Source organism: Manihot esculenta, chromosome 1 (genome assembly GCF_001659605.2).
Source record: "Manihot esculenta cultivar AM560-2 chromosome 1, M.esculenta_v8, whole genome shotgun sequence".
Taxonomy (NCBI): domain Eukaryota; kingdom Viridiplantae; phylum Streptophyta; class Magnoliopsida; order Malpighiales; family Euphorbiaceae; genus Manihot; species Manihot esculenta.
In genome coordinates, this window is record NC_035161.2 from 42,735,382 (window position 1) to 42,757,201 (window position 21,820).

The following is a 21,820-nucleotide window of genomic DNA, read 5'->3' on the forward strand; positions in this document are numbered from 1 at the left end:
TGAGAAGCAAGAACGAAGAGATTTTTTCTCTAAAAAACTTAAAGAGAGAAGCGCATTTATTGTTATCAAATATATAAGCTGTAATTTCAAATCTTGAAATTTATTATGCTTTGACAACTTTACATAAAGCAGAATTTGACTTTTTGAATGAAAAATTAATAGATAATTAACTCTTATTACCATTCTATAAGTCTGTATCCTCTCGTTTAGTATGAAAATTTTACAAGAAAAGAAAATTAAATAAATTTTTATAAAATCATTTATGATTTAATCTTCATGATGAAAAATTTATAAGTTAAAAAATTTTGAACTTTTTTATTTTAAATAAGAATTTTATAAGAAAAAAATTTAATTAAATTGAATTCTTATAAAAATTTTTATTTCAAAAAGAGGGTATATCACAACTCAACGCCTTTTAATTATTCTCTTTCTAATTTTTTGTAGTGATTAAAAATAATTTAATCATTTAAATGGTAATAAAAATAAACACTAAATTACTCTTTATCTCACAAAATTACTTTGATTTCAATATTTCTTTTTTTATTAATAGTCTTTAGTAAATATAAGGATAAAATAAAAAAATACTATTATATAGTTCTGAATAAATTCAATTTTTCAAAAGCAATGTATAAAAGTGGACGGAGTGATGTTTTAAAGGTTGAGGTCTTGAAACTAAAAAGTCAAGTTTTTTTTTTTTTTTCATATTTTATTATTAGCCTAGTCAATTTATTATTGAATTTATTGTCATATAATCTGTAGTCATATATTTGAGGGAAACATATATATATTTAAATTTTAATTATTAATTTATTGATTTTGAGCTTAAAAAATTATTGAATTAATAAAAATTAATTTAATATATAAGTATTTGAAAGGCAGTTGGCGGATGAATTTGGTATGAATGGAAAAAAGATTAGAACATAGAGTTAGGTAAAAGTTTCAATACACAAAGCATACGAGCTAGTGATGGTCGAGATTTTTTGGTTGGATAGCAACTTTTATGGTGGCCACCACTACCCAAAATAAAGACTTGAGAATCCATACAAACAATATTTTCAACCTGCTTTTTTTTTCTTCAAACGAATAGGTTATTTTTTGAAAGCGAATACATTAATAGGGTAAAGGGGCTAAAGGGAAACTAACAAAGGAAAGTTAAGAGACAATTATTAGAGGCAGTGATAAAAGGTTTTTTTTTTTTTTTTAAAGATAAAGAAAGAGAAGGAATATGCAGCTTGTTGGTGGAATTTCAGGTTCCAATTTCATAATTTCATGGCGTGTGGGGGCACAATGAGTATGATGGTGCGGGTTTTCATTGACATTTTTTTTTATTTATATTAATAGTTATACTCACCGGTGACGAGGATGAATGTGCAACAAAACGAAAAATCAACACTTGGTTCAATCATCCTTGGTGTAGCTTCTCAAAGGTCCAATCAAAATTTAACCAAGTCCAAGGATCCCAATAAGAAATAATACACAAAACTTATCCATTCCACATAATAGAACTCTAAGGATCCTATTGACCTAAAGAAAAGACCCACAAAACTCGAAGAAACTGTGTGATTCAAACAAACCAATGAGACACCAACATTGCAGTTGAAGCTCTTGAGAATCTTATGAGCTTAATATTATATTAGTGCAACAGAAAAATAAAATAATTTTAAGTTATAAGAACAAATAAGAGTCGATACATGTAACAATGACATTAAAGGTGGAAGAGTTACTTTGTTGAATTGTTTGCAAGATTAGGCCAAAACGAAACGAATCAATATTACCTTTTTGATCTCCTCTTTAGCAGCAAAATATGACTAAGGGACTACCTAATAGCAATTCCCCTCTACAATTTCACACATTGAAATTCTCAATCGAAAGAAGTGTGCTAGCACCTTGAATATTTGCCTCTTCCTTCCGATTTTTATAAATTCGGCTTAGGTAGAGGATTAGAGATTTGATCTCATTCAATCCCTAAAGTGTTTAGTGCCAAAAACTTAAGAGTAAATAAGAGAAAAATCTCTTTTTTTCTCTACAAGGTTCGGTCAAAGAGAGGAGGTGGAAGAAACTTGCACTTCTTTCTCCTTTTTCACATTTATATATAGTCACATCTTCATAGTCTTATTATAACTTTATTTCCCTTTATTTTAGGCACTCTAATTCGGCCAAGAGAGTGGAAAATTTGGAAAGAAAGTTTTTATTTAATTTGAATTCAAATCCAATTAGATACGGACATTTAATTCAAAATAAACTTTCTTAAAACAATTTCTAATCCTATTAGGACTGTATCTCTCTTTTTTAACTAATTAATTGAATATTTTAATTAATTAATTATATCATACCTTAAGCCACATTAAGTGGGCCTAGAAATATGTATCGAAATTCACATGAGTCCATTAATAATGTTTTAAACAAAACACTTATTAATGGCTCAATAAAAGAAGACCAAAATACCATTTATCCAAATTTTATCTTGTGCGATCCTGTAGAACTATTTAATATTGGCAATAGATTTTTAAGGTCTATAAATTATAATTGATCTCTAGTAAGATATTATAATTATCCAAATTGAATAGTTATGAATTTGTTCAGAAAATCACCATACTAGTAAACTAGTATAATCCTTTGCCATAAGATATTATGATTTGCATAAGGCATGGAACAAGTCATCCTTACTCATTGCTAAATCATTTTTCTTGACCTATTAGTGATATTGAATTAATTAAATTAATGATAACTCTTATCATATAACTTGAGTGTGGCCATACCCTTCTCAGTTTTAGTAGTCAAGTGGCCGATGATATTTTTCTCTTTCATTGAAAGAGGCAATCCCTTCACTTCTCTTGTGTTGTTTAGCATGAATCGTGGCATACTCAATCATACCCGTACTTGCCAACCCATTTATCAGTGCGTTAGGTGTAAGTTAAAGCATATGAGAACTTATCTAGACATCTATAGAGATTTTCAATCTAAGGACTTCTAGTACATGTATCACTAGAGAGACACTTATAACTTTCAATCATGTAGTGTTCTCGTAAATTGATCGTCTCTAAATACAACGTTCTTAACTTGTATTTATTTTCTCTAATTGATATCCAATATCCTATGACTCGTAAAATATAATCATCTCACAGAAACATACCAACTTCAGTTCAATGTCATTTCCATGATAAAGATTGACTAGGAAAGTTTAGAATGTTGTTTTTTAAAGTTTCAAGATTTTATTATTAAGTGTCTCACACTTGATAACTTAAACAGACTCAACATTCAAGAATATTTTATCAATTTAATATGCACAGTAATAAATAAAGTGATAAAATAAATGTTTAATATTTATTTATTATAGATAAAATATCTTTATAATATATATGATATTAGGGTTTATACTAACCGAACCAACACCATATATATGAAGGTTTTCACTCAAATTTAAACAAATAAAAAACATAACCATTCATATATATCAAGGTCGGTCAAATTAGAGGTTTAGAGGACTAGAATCATTCAAGTGGCGCCAATAATATCTTGGCTTGCTTACCTCTCTACAAAACTCCAATTACGCAAGATTCACATAAAAACAATCACCTCAACAATACAGGACTCTTAGTGAAGCCCAAAATAAAATATATACATTCTAATTATAAAAGGTAAGGAGAATAATTCCACGTTTAATACTGCAGAAAATCATCTATTGTGTAAATGGAAAAAAGATACTCAACTTATATAAAAAAGGCTAACTTTTAAAATTTAAAAATTAAAAAAAAAAGAGAAAAATTATATTTTTAAGAGTGAGGAAGAGAGAGAAGTACCTTATTATTGAAAAGAATAAATATTGAAAAAAAAAAAAAGGATCTCGTAATGATTATGGAGGTACAAGTTTCTTAAGATTTAGTGTATTCGAGAGGCATGGAAATATTAAAATTTAAGTTATCGTTAAGGAAATAAAGAGGGTTAGCTGTAAATTCACTCAATATATGTATAAAGCCTATTTCCTAACTGGCTTATTAAAGGAAGTTGGATTATTTTGAATTATGGGTTTTTTTTTTTTTTTTTTTTTTTTTTTTTACATTCAAAATAGTAACTTATTTATAAATTTATTGTTATGTCTATATTTAATATGCATTAAAAGAATTCATTAGTCCTAAAATTAATTTAAAAATATCAATCTTTTAATTTTTAATTAAACAGCATTAAAAAGGATATTTTAAAAATCTAACATTTTACGATATTATTTATATTTTTCAATTATATAAAAATAAAAGTAAATTTTTTTTTTTGTAAATGATGAAATTATTATTAACATAAATTCTGAATTTAATGGCTTTTACATTTTAGGAGATCCCTTATTAATCAAAGATTTGAATGCTCATTTGCTCTTGACATAATCATTGGCTGTGGCCGATTAGAAGAAGGTTAGGTCAACTCCTAAACCTTGACACTCCAACTAATTTATATCTGTGCTATGGCCTGCGGCTGTCTTTTGCTTTTACTTTGTTTTTTTTTTATAATTATTATCTGAATCGAAGTGAAATAAAAAAAAAAAAAAAAAAGATCAATGTGATTGAATCGAAGTTGAAAAACTGAATCATGTAAAGGAAAGAGTGTAATATTGCTCCAAGAACCAAGATTTTCCAAATAGAGGCCCAAGTTTTCTTTTTGAACGTTAAGGCCCAATCTTTTTCTTGGACTTCTGCCTTTAGAACCTTTCCAACTGTTCAAGATGCAGTCGCCATTTCTCCATCTTTGCAAGACCTCCTTCAGTGCAAATTACACACTGGAGTTTCACTAAAACTTCAAATCTATCCTTTCCACACGAAATATTTCATTTGCCTCTTGTCGTCCAAAAACTAAGTCCCAAACAGAAGAAAGAAAAGGGGAGAGCTAAGCGAAACACAGGCGGTAGAACACAATGGCCTCTGGTGCTATGCTAACGGAGTTAGACTGTTCTTCAAACTCAGTCCAGCAAATATCCATGACCACAACAATTTTATGCTTTATTTCCATTTATTAACGATACCCTGTTATTCAAGTACACAAGGATTTATTTCTCTTGACCCTTCATGCATGTCTTCCTGCTTTCCAACTGAAAAGATGAGAAGTTTATGGCTTCTAGTGCAAATTTAATTTTATGTCTGTTAGGCTGTAACGATGTGAACAGTGATCTGGTGTTTTATCTGAAGGCAACTTCTCAGAGGGACGTACCCAGCCTTGGTAGCTAAAGTTTTTTATGTGAATGCTCTTTGTACAGAAACCTTGAAAAAGAGGAGCTTCACAAAGATGGCATCCTTGGCATTGGAGTTGGGTGTTAGGATATGAGGGAATCAAACCTTTGTGAAGGAAAGGGAGCATGGGATGGGATGGGATGGGAAGCTCAAGGAAGTTCGGTGGTCCAGGCCTCGTGCAAAATTCCACTTTCTAGGCAAACAAAGACATGCAACATTCAGGATCTATTACATTACATGCATTGTTGAGAGATTCCAATAGGATCAGAGTTTCGAGCCTAAAAATCCATTGTAATTCATACACTGCTGCAGGATTTATTTTTTGGATTATTAATTATTCATATTTAACTGATCAATTATAATTGTGTTCAGGGTTGGTAAAATCCTCCAGAATGTGAAGGAGAAATACACAACTAGTTTTGAGTCGTAGTTAGCAAATATCTGGAATTGGAATCTCAGATAGCGGATACAGTATGGAATCCCACCATTCATCTGTCTTGTCTGCGTAACCTAACAAGTAGCAATCAGGAAACAAATAGGAGAGCAGAAATATTTCAGACCAGCTTCTCCACTCGCTCTTCTGAAAACTTTCCCACTCTCAAACTGGGATTGCTTAGGAGACGGTCAAAACAACTTTTTTACAATAAAGAAAATACAAATAGTCTAAACATACATGAGTTCATTTAGTGTTGCGTGGGCTGGAGAGTGAATACACAAATAACCAAATCCTACTTTTATGAATAGTGGAAATTCTATACCAGCATTTTCTGTTCATGAAAATACTCCTCTATTGAGATAACCATATGCCCATAGAATATAATTTTTTTTAAAATACAATATATATTATCAATATTAAAGCATATATATCTGTAAATACCATCATTTATTAACCGTACGTGTGAAATCTAAAAAGTGTTTTTCATGATTTCACATGATTTTTTATTTTATAATTTTTATGATTGATATGTTAAATTTAATTTTTAATAAATATGAATATAACATATATTTCCTTTTTAAATATATTTAAGAAAAAATTAGCAGTAATTTGCATATAAATATAATAACTAAGTTATAGATTTTTCTAAATTCAAGAATTATATTATGACTTGTTCTAAATTTTAAGGCTTTATTTTAGTGTTTTTTACTATATTTACTACAAACTGAAAATATTGGATCATTTTAGATATATGGCATGTTGTTCTTTTTTTTTTTTTAATATATTTAAGATTTTCAAAAAAAGAGAAAGTATTGGAATTTGTTATATAGAGAAAAATTAAATAATTTTAAATAAAATAATTTATTATTTTTTTATTTAAAAATTTTATTAAGTATATAAATTTATCAATATATTTTATTAAAATTAAAAAATAAATTACTTTTAAAAATAATATTTTTTTATAAAAAATATTTTTAAAATATAAATTATTTTTTTATAAACTAAACGTTGAATTCAAAGAAAGGAGGTTAAGATTTGTTTTGTTTTAAATTTCTGTTGCTTATAAGTTGGATGTCCAAGTTGAAGTTTAATGTTTTCTGATGGCACCGCAAATTGCATAATACATCCCATTCATTTCCGACATAAAATTAGTTATGATCAACTTAGGTTTTTGGCCCGTTTTATTACTGTGCACAAATTAATAAAATTCCATTATTTATTAAAAACAAATATATATAAATACTTAGTGGATCTCTAATCCAATACAAACCACATGCAATAACAACAATGTCTCTACATACAAGAAACCGATGGCAATAAAATCATTCATGTAACAATAACAAAGCTTTTATTAAATAAATAAATACTTAAATTTAGTTATAATGAAGATAAACAGTTAGGGTCTTTTTTAAAATTAAATTATTTGAATCGAATTCAATTTAAATTTATAATACTTAAATTTATTTTAAATTTAATTAAAAATTAATATCAACTATCTATGTCGAATAAAACCCGAATCTATTTAATATTATATATTTTAATTAATAATTTATATAAAAATTATTTTTTATTTAAAAAATTTAATATTTTTTTAAAAATTTAAATTTAAATAAAAAATAAAATATTTTATAAATATCATAATAAAATTATTAAATTAATTATTTATATAAATGGGTTTGAAAAATAAATATCTTATAAATAAAACTTTCGAATTTAAATATAAATTCATGACATATCCAATTAAAATACTTAAATTTATTTTATCATCAAACTCTACATAATGCGAGTGTTATTATTCAATCAAATTAAAATTGCATTAATTTAATAAGTGAATATGAAAATAAATAAGGATTAGGTCAGTCTGATGATTCTGTCATAATTAAAATGTTGATTAAGGGGGGTGCATCTTAAATTGAGAAGCCACCATAAAACCAATTAGATTCAAGCCTTAAGGACTTGAAGCACCTACTGCGCACGTGATGGCGGTTTATAGAAGGAGCATGTGCATTATAGACAAATTACTATAAAATAATTTGAAGCGTCATCCAACAACCCCCTGTTATGCATCTTCCCCTCTTCTTTGTGATATTTTTTCCTCAACCAATGAAGTTTCAGATCTTATAAAAGCACAGTTAAACTCTATTATTATAATTATATTTTCATTTTTTTCATAATTTAAATAAGTAATTGTTTAAAATTTTTCATTTATAATGACAAATTAATTATATTATTCTAGAATATATCAATATCTCGTTTTAACAAATTTTTGAAGTACAATAATATTCAAAAAGATAAAAGCATTTTTTTTTTTTACATTTTAAATTAAAAGAATATTTTATATCAAATAAATAAGCATATGTTTTCTTCACTGTTAATAAAACATAAAAACTGTTTTTTTCAAGAAAATAAAAAACACAAACAAAAACTTGATTTTCATCTAAACAAGTATTTCCTTCTTAATTAAATAATTTTTTAAGAAAAAAATTTAAATAAATTTTTATAAAATTATATAAAATTTTAATTTTTTTTAAATTTAAAAGAATTAAATTATTTCATTTTTAAAAAATTGTTAAAAAAAATAATTAAATTAAATATTTTTGAACTTGTTAATTTCAAACGGAGGGCTGACATTTGAAAAAAAAAAAAAAATCCAATTTTCCTAAATTAAGTTTTTAGCCTACCTGACCTAAACATATTAATTTAAGCATATTATAAATATTATAATCTTATGTGTAATATTTTTAACTATATAATGAATAAATATTTTTAATATGTAATTATCATAATAATTACTATAATAATTTTACATTTTTAAATATATTCATAATTTTAAAATAAAAATAAGATTTTATTATTAAAAATTTTGAATTATTATTATTATTATAATATTAAAAATTTTGAATTAAAATGTTTCCATGAATTCGATGAAAAAATATATATATATTTTTATAAGAGCATTTAATGTTTCAACTGCAATCCGATATTTCTCGTGCTACAGCGAGGGAAAAAATGAAGAGCACTAGCCTCGAGCATCTCCTTGTAATCAATCTTGTATTGTATGCCTGACGTGAAAAGTTAAGTAATAGCTCTAAAGTTCTAATTGGGGACGTGCATGTCACTCCCAACTTGCACTCACATTATTCATTTTAAACTCTAGTATCTCTTGCTAAACAAACACCCTCTAGTATCTCATGCTCCGCCATCTCTGGCTTATGGGTCCCTTGCTGCCAGGAATTTTGCACTACCAAATAGATTTCTTTCATCACCAGCCTGCAAACTGGTGGGGACCACTTCCACCGTTTCTTCCTTCTCTCTCACCCAATACATTTATGATTGTAATATCCATGTTTGGACTGTGTACATCATTATTTGTGCTTCCTACACAATGTAACTGTACAAGCATTGTTAATAGGAATTCATGGAAACTTACTGAAATTTTAACCTTATAAATAGGGCATTCCATTCGATATATCAACAACATCAAGTGAAGAATATAAGAAAGAGTGAAAATGGAAGGAAAGGGAGTGTGTTCACAAACTTCATTTACTAGTGCAATGAGTCTTACCAATTCAGGGGCATCTAACGTGCCCGACTCTTACATTCTTCCTTCATCAGCAAGGCCAAATGCTACTCTGACCCCCTCCACAACCCTTCCAATTGTTGACCTTTCCATTCTGCACCATCCTTCTCTTAGGTCTCGTGTTGTAAATGAGATAAGAAGTGCCTGTAACGAAATTGGGTTCTTTCAGGTACAGTTCACGCAGTAGCCAAACCCATTTTAATACCGCATGTCCATAGTATCAAGTAAAAGCTAGCTGTGTGTTATTTTATGTAAACACGACATTGTTCCCACCACATTTAATCTGTTCTTCAATCTTTAAACCACCGAGCAAGAAATACCATATCAAGGGATAAAAGGAGAAGCTAGCTAGTAGAAATTCAGAACCCCTATACCTTTGTTGACATGATGCCACCACCCTTACCATGAAGAATACAAAATCATAGATGAGTCATTTAACAGTTAAATCCTTCTTTTACGTGTACTACGAAAACATGCATGCATGAACTTAAATAGCTGCCATGATTTTTTTTTATACGAATTTTAACGTCCAAACTTACATGTTTTCAGGTGATAAACCATGGAATCCCTCTTCATGTGATGAAAGATGCTCTAGATGCTGTGATGGGCTTCTTTGACCTGCCTCTTGAAGAGAAGATGCTTCTGATGTCAGGCAATGTCCATGCCCCTGTAAGGTATGGCACCAGTTTAAATCATTCGAGGGACAAAGTTCATTTTTGGAGAGACTTCATCAAGCATTACTCTCATCCCATCTCAGAGTGGATTCACCTATGGCCTGCAAATCCTCCAAGTTACAGGTATATAAATCCAGAATTAATTAGTTCATAAAACATTTAATGTAAGTTTTCAAGTCCAAATTAATAGCATAAAAATTTACAATTTGCAACAGTTAACATCAAAAGAGTTCGTTTGCATTCATGTCTTACCTTCACCTTTCTTAAAAGGAAACCTTAAAAGAAGGGATGAAAATGATAAAGGATATCATACAATGAAATGGGTTCAAAGTTCTTGATGCTGTTTTTTGTTTTGCCCTAAAAACATTCCCTTTTTTTTTTTGTGACACAGGGAGAAAATGGCTAAGTATGCAACAGCTGTGCAGAATTTACAAAAACAACTAATGAGAGTTGTTTTAGAAAGCTTGGGACTGAACCCTAATTACTTACGCAATGAAATTGAAGAAGGATCACAAGTGATGACCATGAATTGCTATCCAGCAGGTCCTGAACCACAGCTCACATTAGGCATGCCACCGCACTCTGACTATGGATCATTAACGATGCTGCACTGGTCTTCAGATCATGGACCAGAACAAGAATTGGATCCCAGTTCCAGTGACTGAAGGAGCACTACTGGTTCAGTTGGGAGATCAGGTAGAAGTAATAAGCAACGGCCAATATAAGAGTGTTGTTCACCAAGCAACTGTTAGCCCTGAGAAGAAGCGTTTTTCAATAGCAAGTCTTCACAGTCTAGCCTTAAACAAGAAAGTTGGACCAGCACCAGAGCTTGTCGATGAGCAACACCCGACATTCTACAAAGAGTTCAGTTTCAGCGATTTTCTTGATTATATCACAAATAATGATATATTAGATGGAAGGTTTATTGATACACTGAAGAAGAATCCATGAAAAGGTGGTGCAGTAGGGTTACCTATATCTGTTTAGCATATTATGTTGCATGCATGGTTAGATAATGACACTACCACTAGGCACTATTCCATGTACTTGGGAAGACACTAAATAAAATGATTTCACGTGCTTTTCTTTACTTTTGCTCAACATTACTTGCTGCTTCCTCTAATTTGACTATAAAGATGTTAAAAAACAACAGCAGATACGCCCTTCTCGCAGGTGATCATTGACTAAAATTCAAACAGGGAAAGTACCAAAATTAACCTCAATCGTCAAATAGAAAAAGCACAGATGCATTGCTTCTCATACGTAACTAAGCTGCTGCACAACAGCCAGATATCATCTTTTGATTTTCTTACATTATCCTTTAGTTCACGAGTATCAGCACTTGATGTGTGCCACATAGCCTACATCTGTATCTTCACATGGAATGACAACATGAATCATCATTATGCATAAAGGTGATCAATTGTCGATTAAAAATCTTTCCAAATGGATAACCAACAGTATTTTCAACACAAGAGAAAAGCTCAAGATTTAATATCCATCTTGTTTCATTTCAAGAAATTATTTTCCAAAAGTTCCAATTGCATATGAACATATGAAAATATTCTTAAATTTAATGGCAATATATATTTCTTGTATGTTAATCTAGGTTCAAGATTTCAAAAAGAACAGAAACATGATTAAAATCTTCCAAGACTGCACAACTAGGGACAGGCTAGATTTGGTATAAGCACTGATTTGAAAAGTACAGGGGATGGCTAAAAAACTATATATGATAGTCTTCTCAAAATTACCATAGTTTTTTTTAACATTATAAGTTTACATTTATAGAACTATACTATTATTTCATATTTTCAGCTTGGCTTGATTAGAGACCCTCCGGAAGGTTGGAATTTCTCTGTGTTTCTGCATTTCACAGTTAACTAGAAGTTGGCTTCTGTGCAGTCAAGATAAAATTCTATTGGATTGTTTGAAACTATTTATTACCTCTTGAATATCTACCTTGAATAAAAATGTCACCAAGTTTTCATCACTTCATACTTGATTAATAAAAGAGGAAAAAAATACTAGTTCGTTATCTCGTTCTGCAACGTTGATAGTACAATTAAAGTCTTTGATTGCTTAATGATTAGAAATGGTATGTTTAGATATTTGATTTTCTATGAAATCAAAACAATCAATTGAGTAGAATTCGGTAAAATCCACAGAATTGAAATGCCTAAATTTGGAATCGATAAACCCACAAAAGGATCAAGAACAGGGGCCAAATTAATCATTCCAATTGGATCTAATCAATTAAATGTCATGGTGAAATTGTTTTGATATTGACGAAAATTAAGTTTACGAGTTAAGGAAACAAACTCAATTACATTGAGTAGTTCTAATCTGAACCCCCCCACACATCCCCCCTCCCCCCCAAAAAAAAAATAAAATAAAGGAGTACATTGAAGAGTTTTTATTAGGGATGTATACGAGTAGGGTACCTACGCGAAATTTAGGGTACCCAAATCCGAACCCGATTATATGTAAAATTTCTAAACCCATCCCAAATCCATTTAGTAATTTAATTTTAATACCCATATCCATTCCAAATCTATTTAACAAAACCCGCATAATATCGGGACATGACTGAATGGGTGAAACTATTAGCGGGCTGAGTGGTTGAAGAATGTTGACTGACCGAATGGGTGGAACTACTTGCGGGCTGAGTGGTTGAAGAAGGTTGAGAAACAGTATTAGCTTTACAACTCACTACAACTTTTGACATTTTAAATATCCAAATATGAAGAACAATAACATGTATTAGCAAACAATATATAACCACGAGAACAAATAACATATAGTAACTTGATCAACAAATAAATTTATTTCCGTCAGTACATAACCACAACCTAAAATAATCACACCAGTTCACCTAGTTAATTCTAAACCATGCTAAAATTATAATTCAACCAGCATTAAAAGAAAATGATAAAAGCTTTATCAAAGAACTGATAAATATGAACTAAAGCACGTGGAAGGACATAAAAATTTCCTACCTTGATGGTGCATGGCACTATTTTCTTCTATTCTTGTAAGGTTGTGCTATTAAACAATATAATTGGTGCCTAATCTTGGTTATTGGTAAAACAGATGAAATCATTGATCCATCCATGGAAGGGATGCCTCCATCTATGAATAAGGCATCAGACACAAAATCTGATGATTCAGATGAATATTCTGGTGCTTCTAGTGAGGTGATAGAGACAGAACCAGATGGGACTGAAGTCTGGTCACCAAAATTTATCACTGAAGGTAATAGAAATTCTATGATAAATGGCAAATTTAAAATGACTATTTCATACAACAAAACAAAAAATCTTGATGATTACTTAAAAAATCTTTAACAGCAACTAAAAATTTTTTAACAGTAACTAAATAATCAGATTAATAGTCCATAAATTCAAAAGATCTTTAATAGCAACTAAAAAATCTTTAACAACATGCACTTAAAAAATCTTGATTATCAAAATCTGATTACAAACCTGAAGAGAGTTCCAGTCAAATCTTGATTCCTAGAATAACCGATTCAACGAAAGAAAGAAACGCCGACTGGGGAGAGAGGGAAAGGAGTTGTCGCCGACTGGGGAGAGGAAAAGAGATGTCGCCGACCGGGGAGAGAAAAGAAAATGTCGCTGACTGGGGAGAGGGAAGAGTTGTCGTCGACTGAGGAGAGAAAAGGAGATATCGCCTACGCCGACTGGGGAGAGGGAAGGGTTGTCTCCGACTGGGCTGCCGGCAGTCTCGGCACTCAGCAGTGAAGTGGGGGAGAGAGGCGTCGACTGGGAAGTGGGAAGGGAATCAGAGATGTACGGCAGGCGGCAGCTGTATCAGATAGTTTCAATTTCATCATACATGGAATTTAATTATATCCTAAATAAAATTCATTTCAAATAAATTTTTATTTTATTTTAAAATTCATCAAATTTTATAGGAATTGGTTTTAATTATAATTAATTCTATCGAATTTTAGAATTAAAATTTAATTTTTATTTAAATTAAATACGTAAAATGTGAAAATAAATTAAATTTTATAAAAATTTAAAATTCGAAATTTAATCGGACATACCCGTAAAATTGAAAAGGAATTAGGATTGGTTTGAGACTTTGGGTGGTTTTATTAGTACAGACATATTTTTTAAAATATTAATTTATTAGAATAATCATTTATAATTTAAATTGCTGATTTGATAATTACAAGTTTACAACTTAGTGTGTATATATATATATATATAATTATTCGATAAAACTAAAAATACCAATTAATTTTAATATGCTTATAAATTAAAATTAATTATTATCATTAATTGTAATATAAACAGTAAACATAATCAATATATGCATATAGTTAGAGAATATAATTAAATATATGTTATTCTCATTTATTAATTCTTAAGTAATAGTCATCTATTGATTATAGATACATATTAATATTTGTTAATTAATCTAAACATATAAATAGAATTATATATTCATTTGGTGCTTATAAATTAAGATGAATTATTATTATTTGTTATAATTTAAATATTAAACATAATAAATATGTGTTAAAGTTGTAGGTAAGCACTTATTAGAGAATATAATTAAATATATGTTACTCTCATATATTAGAAAGTTAATCGATAGTGATTTGTTGATTATATATTATCTCAAGATTTTTATAACTACTTACTATTTTTCCACTATAAATTGCCTTGCATCTTTAAAAAGGAAAACAATCTCATTTTCTATTCTTTATCCTTTTGTTGGATTACAAATTAGAGATAAATTCGTATTGCCCTGATTTTAAAAATTAAAATTTCAGAAGAACTTGTTTAATATTTGGGATTGCAAAATAAATTTTTAAGGACAGTGACCAATACGATTCAGATTTTATTATTTTATCTTATTTTTCAAATAATAGGCATAACATATTTGACTAGAAAAATCAGAGTCCAATTCCAAATCTTATAAGCAATCAAAAAATTATCATCTGTCAATACATATCAGACTCTACTCTTTTGGGTATAATCTCTCCATTTTATCACGGTTACTAGTATTTAGGTTGAATTAGAATTTTTAATACTATATAAAAAAGATATTTTAATGTATAATATCATCTTTTGTTCTTAGTTAATTTGAGGAGGCTGAAAATACTATTATTTTTGTTGTGTTTCAACCATGAACATGTGTAGTTAATTTTTTTTTTAATTGAAAGATAATTAAAGTTTCAGTTCAATTGATTTGTGAGATTTAATTAATTTTATTATTTTTTATTATTTTTTAGTATTTATATTATTATAATAAGGGTTTATTGTGTAATTATTAAAATAATATATTGCTATATAGATTGATTAAATCAATATATAAATTAGGTTACCTAAGATCTTTCTAAGAGACAATATAATTTAACTTAAATAAATCGAGCATTTCACATTTATTAATTAGAATAAAGTCTTTCTAAATCTCAATATAGTAATTGAATTAAATTATAAAAATGTCTATTGTTGTTGTTCAAGAATCAGACCTAATTAACTAACTCTCTTAACTAATTTAAAAACTAATAAATGATTAGTTATCTGAAACATTTTTTATATTTAGATTTATTAATAAATAATTTGAAATTATTTTTGCATATATAATCGACTAATAAAACTGAAACTAAAATTAATTATTTGATTTAATTCATTTCATATTATTTGCTCTTTAAATTAATTTTTTCGTTGAATTAATTTTTATTTATTTATATTTAAAATTTCTCATTTTATTTTTATTGTTATTTTTATTTATTTAATAAAATTATATTTTTTTTCAAAAATATCACTATCGCAATTTATTTTATTTTAGAAAAGCATAAATTTATTTTTAGTGTAAAATTGTTGATACCATATTGGAGAAGATGGGTGAACTAAAGCAACCCTTTCTAAACTGAGCTATCCCTCCATTTTCAGTTATCCAATAAAATAAAAAAAAATAAAACTTTGAAAATATTTATGTGTATGTCATGTATAATCAAAGATGCCAATTGGGGCATTCATCTAAACCGTGCACAAGTTTCAAACTGTTTGCAAAGAACCTATCCTATTGCAATGCAAGTGATGAAGTTTTGAGCAAAAGATTTATAAATCTCCAATCAAACTAAAGTTCAGTCATGACTCATCTACGACACTAGAAAGGGGAGAAAGCACAAACAGTACTAAAAACCAACAAATTAAGAAAAAGAATGTCATGAACACCAGTAATCATATAATGACGCTCCTGTTGGAGAAATAATTTGTCAATTTTGGTGGACAGAAATTTGAACTGTCCAACTTCATAGCAAATTTTTCTCATGATGCAAACTAAACTAAACAATTTTCTAACTGTATTTATCAAGCGAAGCCTTAAAACATGATGGACCATTCGCATCATTATTCAATTTGTGGGTAGGTGATGAATCACACAGCATCATCTATTGGAAACAACAGTGAGATTAACAACTGACAATTGGAAGTCCGTACGAATCACTTAAATGTGTTTTACACAGCGAGAGCGATCGAGCTTTTAGAAGCAAAAACGACAGGGTGACCCAAGTATACCATTATGATTTCTGATGGAATGCAGAGTTCCAATTCCACCAATTCATGATGGATTCACTTGAGGATTTCTTCAGTAATGTCTTTGTCATGGTGTTATGTTTATTGCAGAACCAACTGTATCCGTTTATCATATGACATTATGTTAGCAGCATCATGCATGGATCCATATTTTGCAACTTAATCCTCTTTTATTCTACATTTTTTAGTCACTCGAAAATAAATTTAAACAAACTTTTTTAATTATTCGTATGTAACATGATAGCTCAACTTTGATTATCAATCCTGGAATTAAACTGAGCATACCAAGCAGAGAGAGAAAATGAAGAGATTCTTAGGCGAGTGTCACTGCTGGTGTTATGGTAGCCTCCAAGAGTACACAATGTTACAGAGAATCTAGTTTTTGTAAGGCTCTGTGTGATGCAATGCTGAGAGCTGAGACACAAGAAGTCTCCTGCATCAATTTTCAGCAAATTATATATATATATATATATATATAAAAGGGAAAAATCATTTTTGCGTTTTAATGGTTTCCAAACGCAATTTCAACGATCGTTTGTGTGGTTCTGTCTTGCCTTGACCTGCGGCGTTTACAAGCAATGATGTATGTATATCGGCAATTCCAAGGAATCTTGTCCCAACTTCAAAACACAAATGCGCTTTCTTAATTAATTAATTAATTATTATTAGTAGTAGTAGTAGCATTAATTAACCCTAAACATGATTTAACTTTAATAGTAAATAAAAGTATTCAATAAGACACTGCACAAAATTAAAACAACTTATAACTTGATCCAATGCACATAGAATTTTAATTCATAAAAAGTACTCTGTTTTATAATTAAGATTTTTACATAAAATAATATGAATTTAATAAATTTAATAAACTACTCCACTTATTAAACATAAAATTAAAAAAGAAAATATTTAATAAAAGATTGAACTAACAAAATTTCATTTATTAAAAAAAACTCTTAAACTGAGCTAAAAAATTAAAAATATTTTAATAATTTCAATTATTATTCGTTACTTACTGTTAAACTTTTCTATAATAATTCAATAATTAATAGGTTTTTTTTTTCTCTTGCTATCTGAAATTCAATTATTAATAATAGAAGATAAAACTAAAACCTCGCATGTCTCCATCTGAAAAATATATATATATATATATGTATACAATCGCCACACGAGGTCTTACAGAGAGCAACAAGCAACAGGCAACAGGCAACAGGCAACAGCAAGAACTAGAACGACAATAAATTGAGACCGTATCAGATTAGGTTTCACTCTCTCACTCTCTCCTCTTGCGGTTAGGGTTTCTCTCTCTCTCTCTAATTCTCTTTTATATCTAAACAAACCAATTCCCTCTTTGTTTACAGATCTGTGTGATTTTACCATGGAGGATTTGTTAACTTAGGGTTTTCTGGTCGCCTTCCAAGTAGGATCCTTGAGTGTTTAGGAGGGTTTTGCTCTTCACTGCTGATTTTTATCAGAAATGGCGTCCATGAACCCTTTCGATTTGTTGGGTGACGATGACGCCGAGGACCCATCCCAGCTCATTGCAGCTCAGCAGCAGAAGGCTGCCGCCGCCGCCGCCGTCGCTCCTAAGAAATCTCAGCCTCAGCCTCAGCCTCAGCCTCTATCCAAGCAGTCGGCTAAGCTCCCCTCCAAGCCGGTACCTCCGGCTCAGGCTGGTGAGCGGTTCTTGACTTGCTTCCTTCTCTTCTGCTGTTTGCTTCTTGGAAAATGACTATTCTGAGTTTCATTTGTTTTTTTTTTTTTTCCTTCGTTTGTTGATTGATGGAAGATTGTTTCGATTAAGTTCGTCTTTCCGTAGTGTGTGGAAAGATTTGAGTTTGTTCGTCTTGATGCTAGGGATTACTTGCACATACAACGCACAGCATACGGCCACTTAATTGTTTAGCTGCTTGAAAGTTTCTGTCCAGCTTACTTTCTTTTTGGAAGAAGAAAAGTTACTTGGCCGCTCTAATTGTTTATATTGTTGAGCTAAGTTGTTTTGAAATTGAGTGCAATTTAGAACATTTCAAAATATGTCAATTTAAGTGTGTGTTTACACTATCTAAGAAAGCCTGTTCTTGGAGAAATTAAGTCACGCTGGTACTTCCAGCTTCAATTTTCTCCCTTCCAGAGTGATACTGTATGTTTTATGATAATTCTATCATTAGCCTGATTTTTGGAAGTGGATGAAGCGCTGGAAGTGGAATGGATGCACTTGACAATTTATTGCTTGCTTTACGCCTCCCACTGGAATGAAAGACGATCATATTATGTAAAAGCATTTTCTCACTACTCCTATACGGCTATACCTGACTAATTTCACACCTTTGCATGGCTTTGTACTTATTTCCTATGCGCACTAAGTTGTTCCTTTCATTTCCAAAGTGAGGGAGGCAAAGAATGAAGCTGGCCGTGGAGGAGGTCGTGGTGGTGGACGTGGATATGGGCGTGGTCGAGGTGGATACAGTCGAGACACCAACAATGAGAATTCATTCAGTAATACTGGAGGACCTGCTGGTCAAGGTGCCCTTGAAGATGGAGATGCTGCAAAGCTTTCTGAAAGGCGTGGATATGGTGGACCTCGTGGTGGTTATCGTGGCGGTGGTCGTCGTGGTGGTTTCACCAATGGAGAAGTTGGTGTTGGAGAACGCCCTCACCGGCAATTTGAACGCCATAGTGGGACTGGACGCGGGTGGATATCTTTATTTTTTTCGCTTAATTTTTGTGTGCCATGTGTGTTTATGCATCTAATCTGATCTAGTTTGAAGTGCAGAAATGAGATCAAACGAGAGGGATCTGGTCGTGGGAATTGGGGAACTCAGGCTGATGAAGTTTCTCAGTGAGTGACTATGAATGAATTTTTCATGAACAGATTACTATCCTATTTGCTATTTGGTTTTTTCTTTTTTGGGGGTGGGGGATTGTTATTAATTATAGTTTTTGCAATTTTAGGGTGACAGAGGAAGCTGTCAACGAGGGTGAGAAAAACTTGAGTGATGAGAAGCCCATTGGAGAACAGGAAACATTGAATGCAAATAAGGAAGGCGCTGCAAGTGAACCTGAAGAAAAGGAACCAGAGGATAAGGTGAATGTTCTTACGAGTTAGGTTATAAAAGATGCTTTATTTGTCTGTATTACATTTTATTTTAATTTTGGTATCTTTTCTTCAAGAGAGGATTCATATTACCTAAAGGGTTGATCTTTTTCTTGGTTGTCATTTCTTAGAATGCGTTGTTATGAGGATGAGACAAATGCCATTGAGATTACATTTTTAGGCATTGCTTGAGTAGTAGTTGCTATAGATGTTTTGCAATTGCTAACTGCTAGATTTATCCATAGCCATATTTGATATGCTGCCAAAGGTTCCAACTGTGGCAATTTGAGTTTCAAATCCTGAGGTTTTCTGGTTCAAGTGGAAGCTTTCTTTAATATCCTTTCATGTCTTGGAATGCTGCTGTGGAGCTGTCAAGTCAAGAAAGGCTCCTAGAATGTGTTCTTAGTAGTGCTCACAGCCAAAAGTCGGTGTGCTTTGATTCGATTTTGTAAATATCTAAATGTTTAGTCTATACAGACCAAATAACTGTTTAATTGTTAAACACTATCTAACTTTGGGATTAAAATATCCAGCCTTTTTCTCACCTTTGTCAATCAGTAGCAAGTTTATACATGCTGAAAAGTTTATGGCTTATGGTATTTGCTTCTTTCTTTCTATTTAGGAAATGACTCTTGAAGAATATGAGAAGGTGCTGGAAGAGAAGAGGAAGGCCCTACAGGCACTCAAGGCTGAGGAAAGAAAGGTGGATACCAAAGTGTTTGAATCCATGCAGCAGCTTTCAAGCAAGAAGGAGAATAATGAAATCTTTATTAAATTGGTGAATTCCATTGTGATCCCTTTGAAGTCTTCAAATATCCATTTATATTATGGAGTCATCAGCTGCCTGCTAAATTGAATGTTTTTTCTTTTAATTTCCATTGTCAAGGGCTCTGATAAGGATAAGCGGAAAGAGTTTCTCGAGAAGGATGAGAAAGCTAAAAAGGTGCTAACCCAACCCTAATCCTAACCCTTCTCCTTTTCTTATTTTTCCAACATGTTTATTTTAAAAGTTGTATTTATTTATGTATTAAATGATTATTTTGTTTCTCTCACTGCGCTGCACTTTTTAACTTTACTAGTTTATTGTGCTCATGAACAATCATACCCAAACTTTTTTGGAGTCATTCTTCTTTGCTTTTACAAGAACTTGATTGCTACTTTATCCTTGCTTTATTTTTTATTGTTCCTGTCGCTATATATCTACAAGTTAATGGTGATTCAGTGCATTTGAATGTTGTGGGATGGTTCTAGTCTGTCAGCATTAATGAGTTCTTGAAGCCTGCTGAAGGGGAAAGGTCCTATAGCCCAGGTGGTCGTGGCAGAGGGCGTGGCCGTGGTGCCAGAGGGTTAATCAGCAGAGATGCAATGAGCAATGTGATGGCCCCTTCCATAGAAGATCGCGGGCAGTTCCCAACCTTGGGCGGCAAATGAGAGTTTTCAGAACCCCACATGAGATCTTGTTGGTTGACCGTTTTGGGTTCTTATTCTCAATGTCTTTTCATGAAGATGACAGCAATAACGTGATTTCTGTATTTCAAAAAACTATTTAATATTATGCTTTAAAATGTATATTTGAGGCATTTTATTTGCTCCCCTTCCGTTAGTCTTCTTTAAATGCCGTGTCATCATTTTGCTGTTTTGAGAATTTGGGGCTCTATGAAATGAGTTTTCTATGATTGGAAATGCTCGTCAATGATCAATGAATATGGACCTGGTCCGCGTTTGGACTGGTACTCGTCAAATTCGATATCAGACTAATTTTGGTGGGTTTCTGGTGATGCTGAAGTTTTACATTTTAAAAGGTTTTTTAAAAAAAGAAAAATGATTGAAATTTGATATATTTGGATTGAATTACATTAAAATCGTATTGAAATTGAGTCAGGTTGTCAGCCTTAAGGAATATAATTGCAGGTTTGGTTTTGATTTCAGCCTGAAAACTGACGGTGGCGATGCCTATCAATCGTAGTCTGTTTTTTGATTTCTGGGCAATAGATGGAAGACGAGTGTATTTTCCCTGGAAGAAAAAATTGGGGTTGTGTTTATGTGGATCCATGAGATGAGAATATCAATGAAAAGCGAGGTGCCGACTCCATGTGTTCTGTTAAGCGCTGGCCCTTTGTTTCTCCCCAACTTTCTTTAAGGCTAATTTTCTAATATTTGAAAAAAAAAAACAATTTATTTTTCATTAGAGAAAGTTTTTTAAAATGTTATTTTTTTAGAAAAAAATAATTCAATTTTTTATTAGAAAATA

General features: G+C 30.8%; 1 protein-coding gene, 1 long non-coding RNA gene and 1 pseudogene across 2 annotated transcripts; 2 read left to right on the forward strand and 1 right to left on the reverse strand.

Moving 5' to 3' along the window:
• Positions 1-8,592: 8,592 nt before the first annotated feature.
• Positions 8,593-13,751, reverse strand: LOC110617236. The gene is made up of 5 exons (XR_002488332.2): positions 13,389-13,751; positions 10,393-10,757; positions 9,769-10,004; positions 9,215-9,373; positions 8,593-9,040 (listed from the first exon to the last, which is right to left on the reverse strand). It is a non-coding gene; the product is annotated as an uncharacterized LOC110617236 (long non-coding RNA).
• Positions 9,129-10,854, forward strand: LOC110617227 (annotated as a pseudogene).
• Positions 13,752-17,593: 3,842 nt separating the features above from the next.
• Positions 17,594-21,167, forward strand: LOC110616875 (RGG repeats nuclear RNA binding protein A). The gene is made up of 8 exons (XM_021759385.2): positions 17,594-17,737; positions 17,837-18,151; positions 18,861-19,167; positions 19,249-19,314; positions 19,428-19,560; positions 20,192-20,347; positions 20,456-20,512; positions 20,821-21,167. The coding sequence occupies exons 2-8, from the start codon at positions 17,953-17,955 to the stop codon at positions 20,998-21,000; spliced, it is 1,098 nt and encodes a 365-aa protein (XP_021615077.1). The 5' UTR covers positions 17,594-17,737; positions 17,837-17,952; the 3' UTR covers positions 21,001-21,167.
• Positions 21,168-21,820: the final 653 nt, after the last annotated feature.

What these genes read in the sequence shown, in the direction of transcription:
- LOC110616875 (XM_021759385.2), top strand. Translation starts at nt 17,953, where the DNA reads ATGGCGTCCATGAACCCTTTCGATTTGTTGGGTGACGATGACGCCGAG. An exon ending in GGTACCTCCGGCTCAGGCTG is followed by an intron (nt 18,152 to 18,860) that starts GTGAGCGGTTCT and finishes TCATTTCCAAAG; the next exon opens with TGAGGGAGGCAAAGAATGAA. An exon ending in AAAAGGAACCAGAGGATAAG is followed by an intron (nt 19,561 to 20,191) that starts GTGAATGTTCTT and finishes CTTTCTATTTAG; the next exon opens with GAAATGACTCTTGAAGAATA.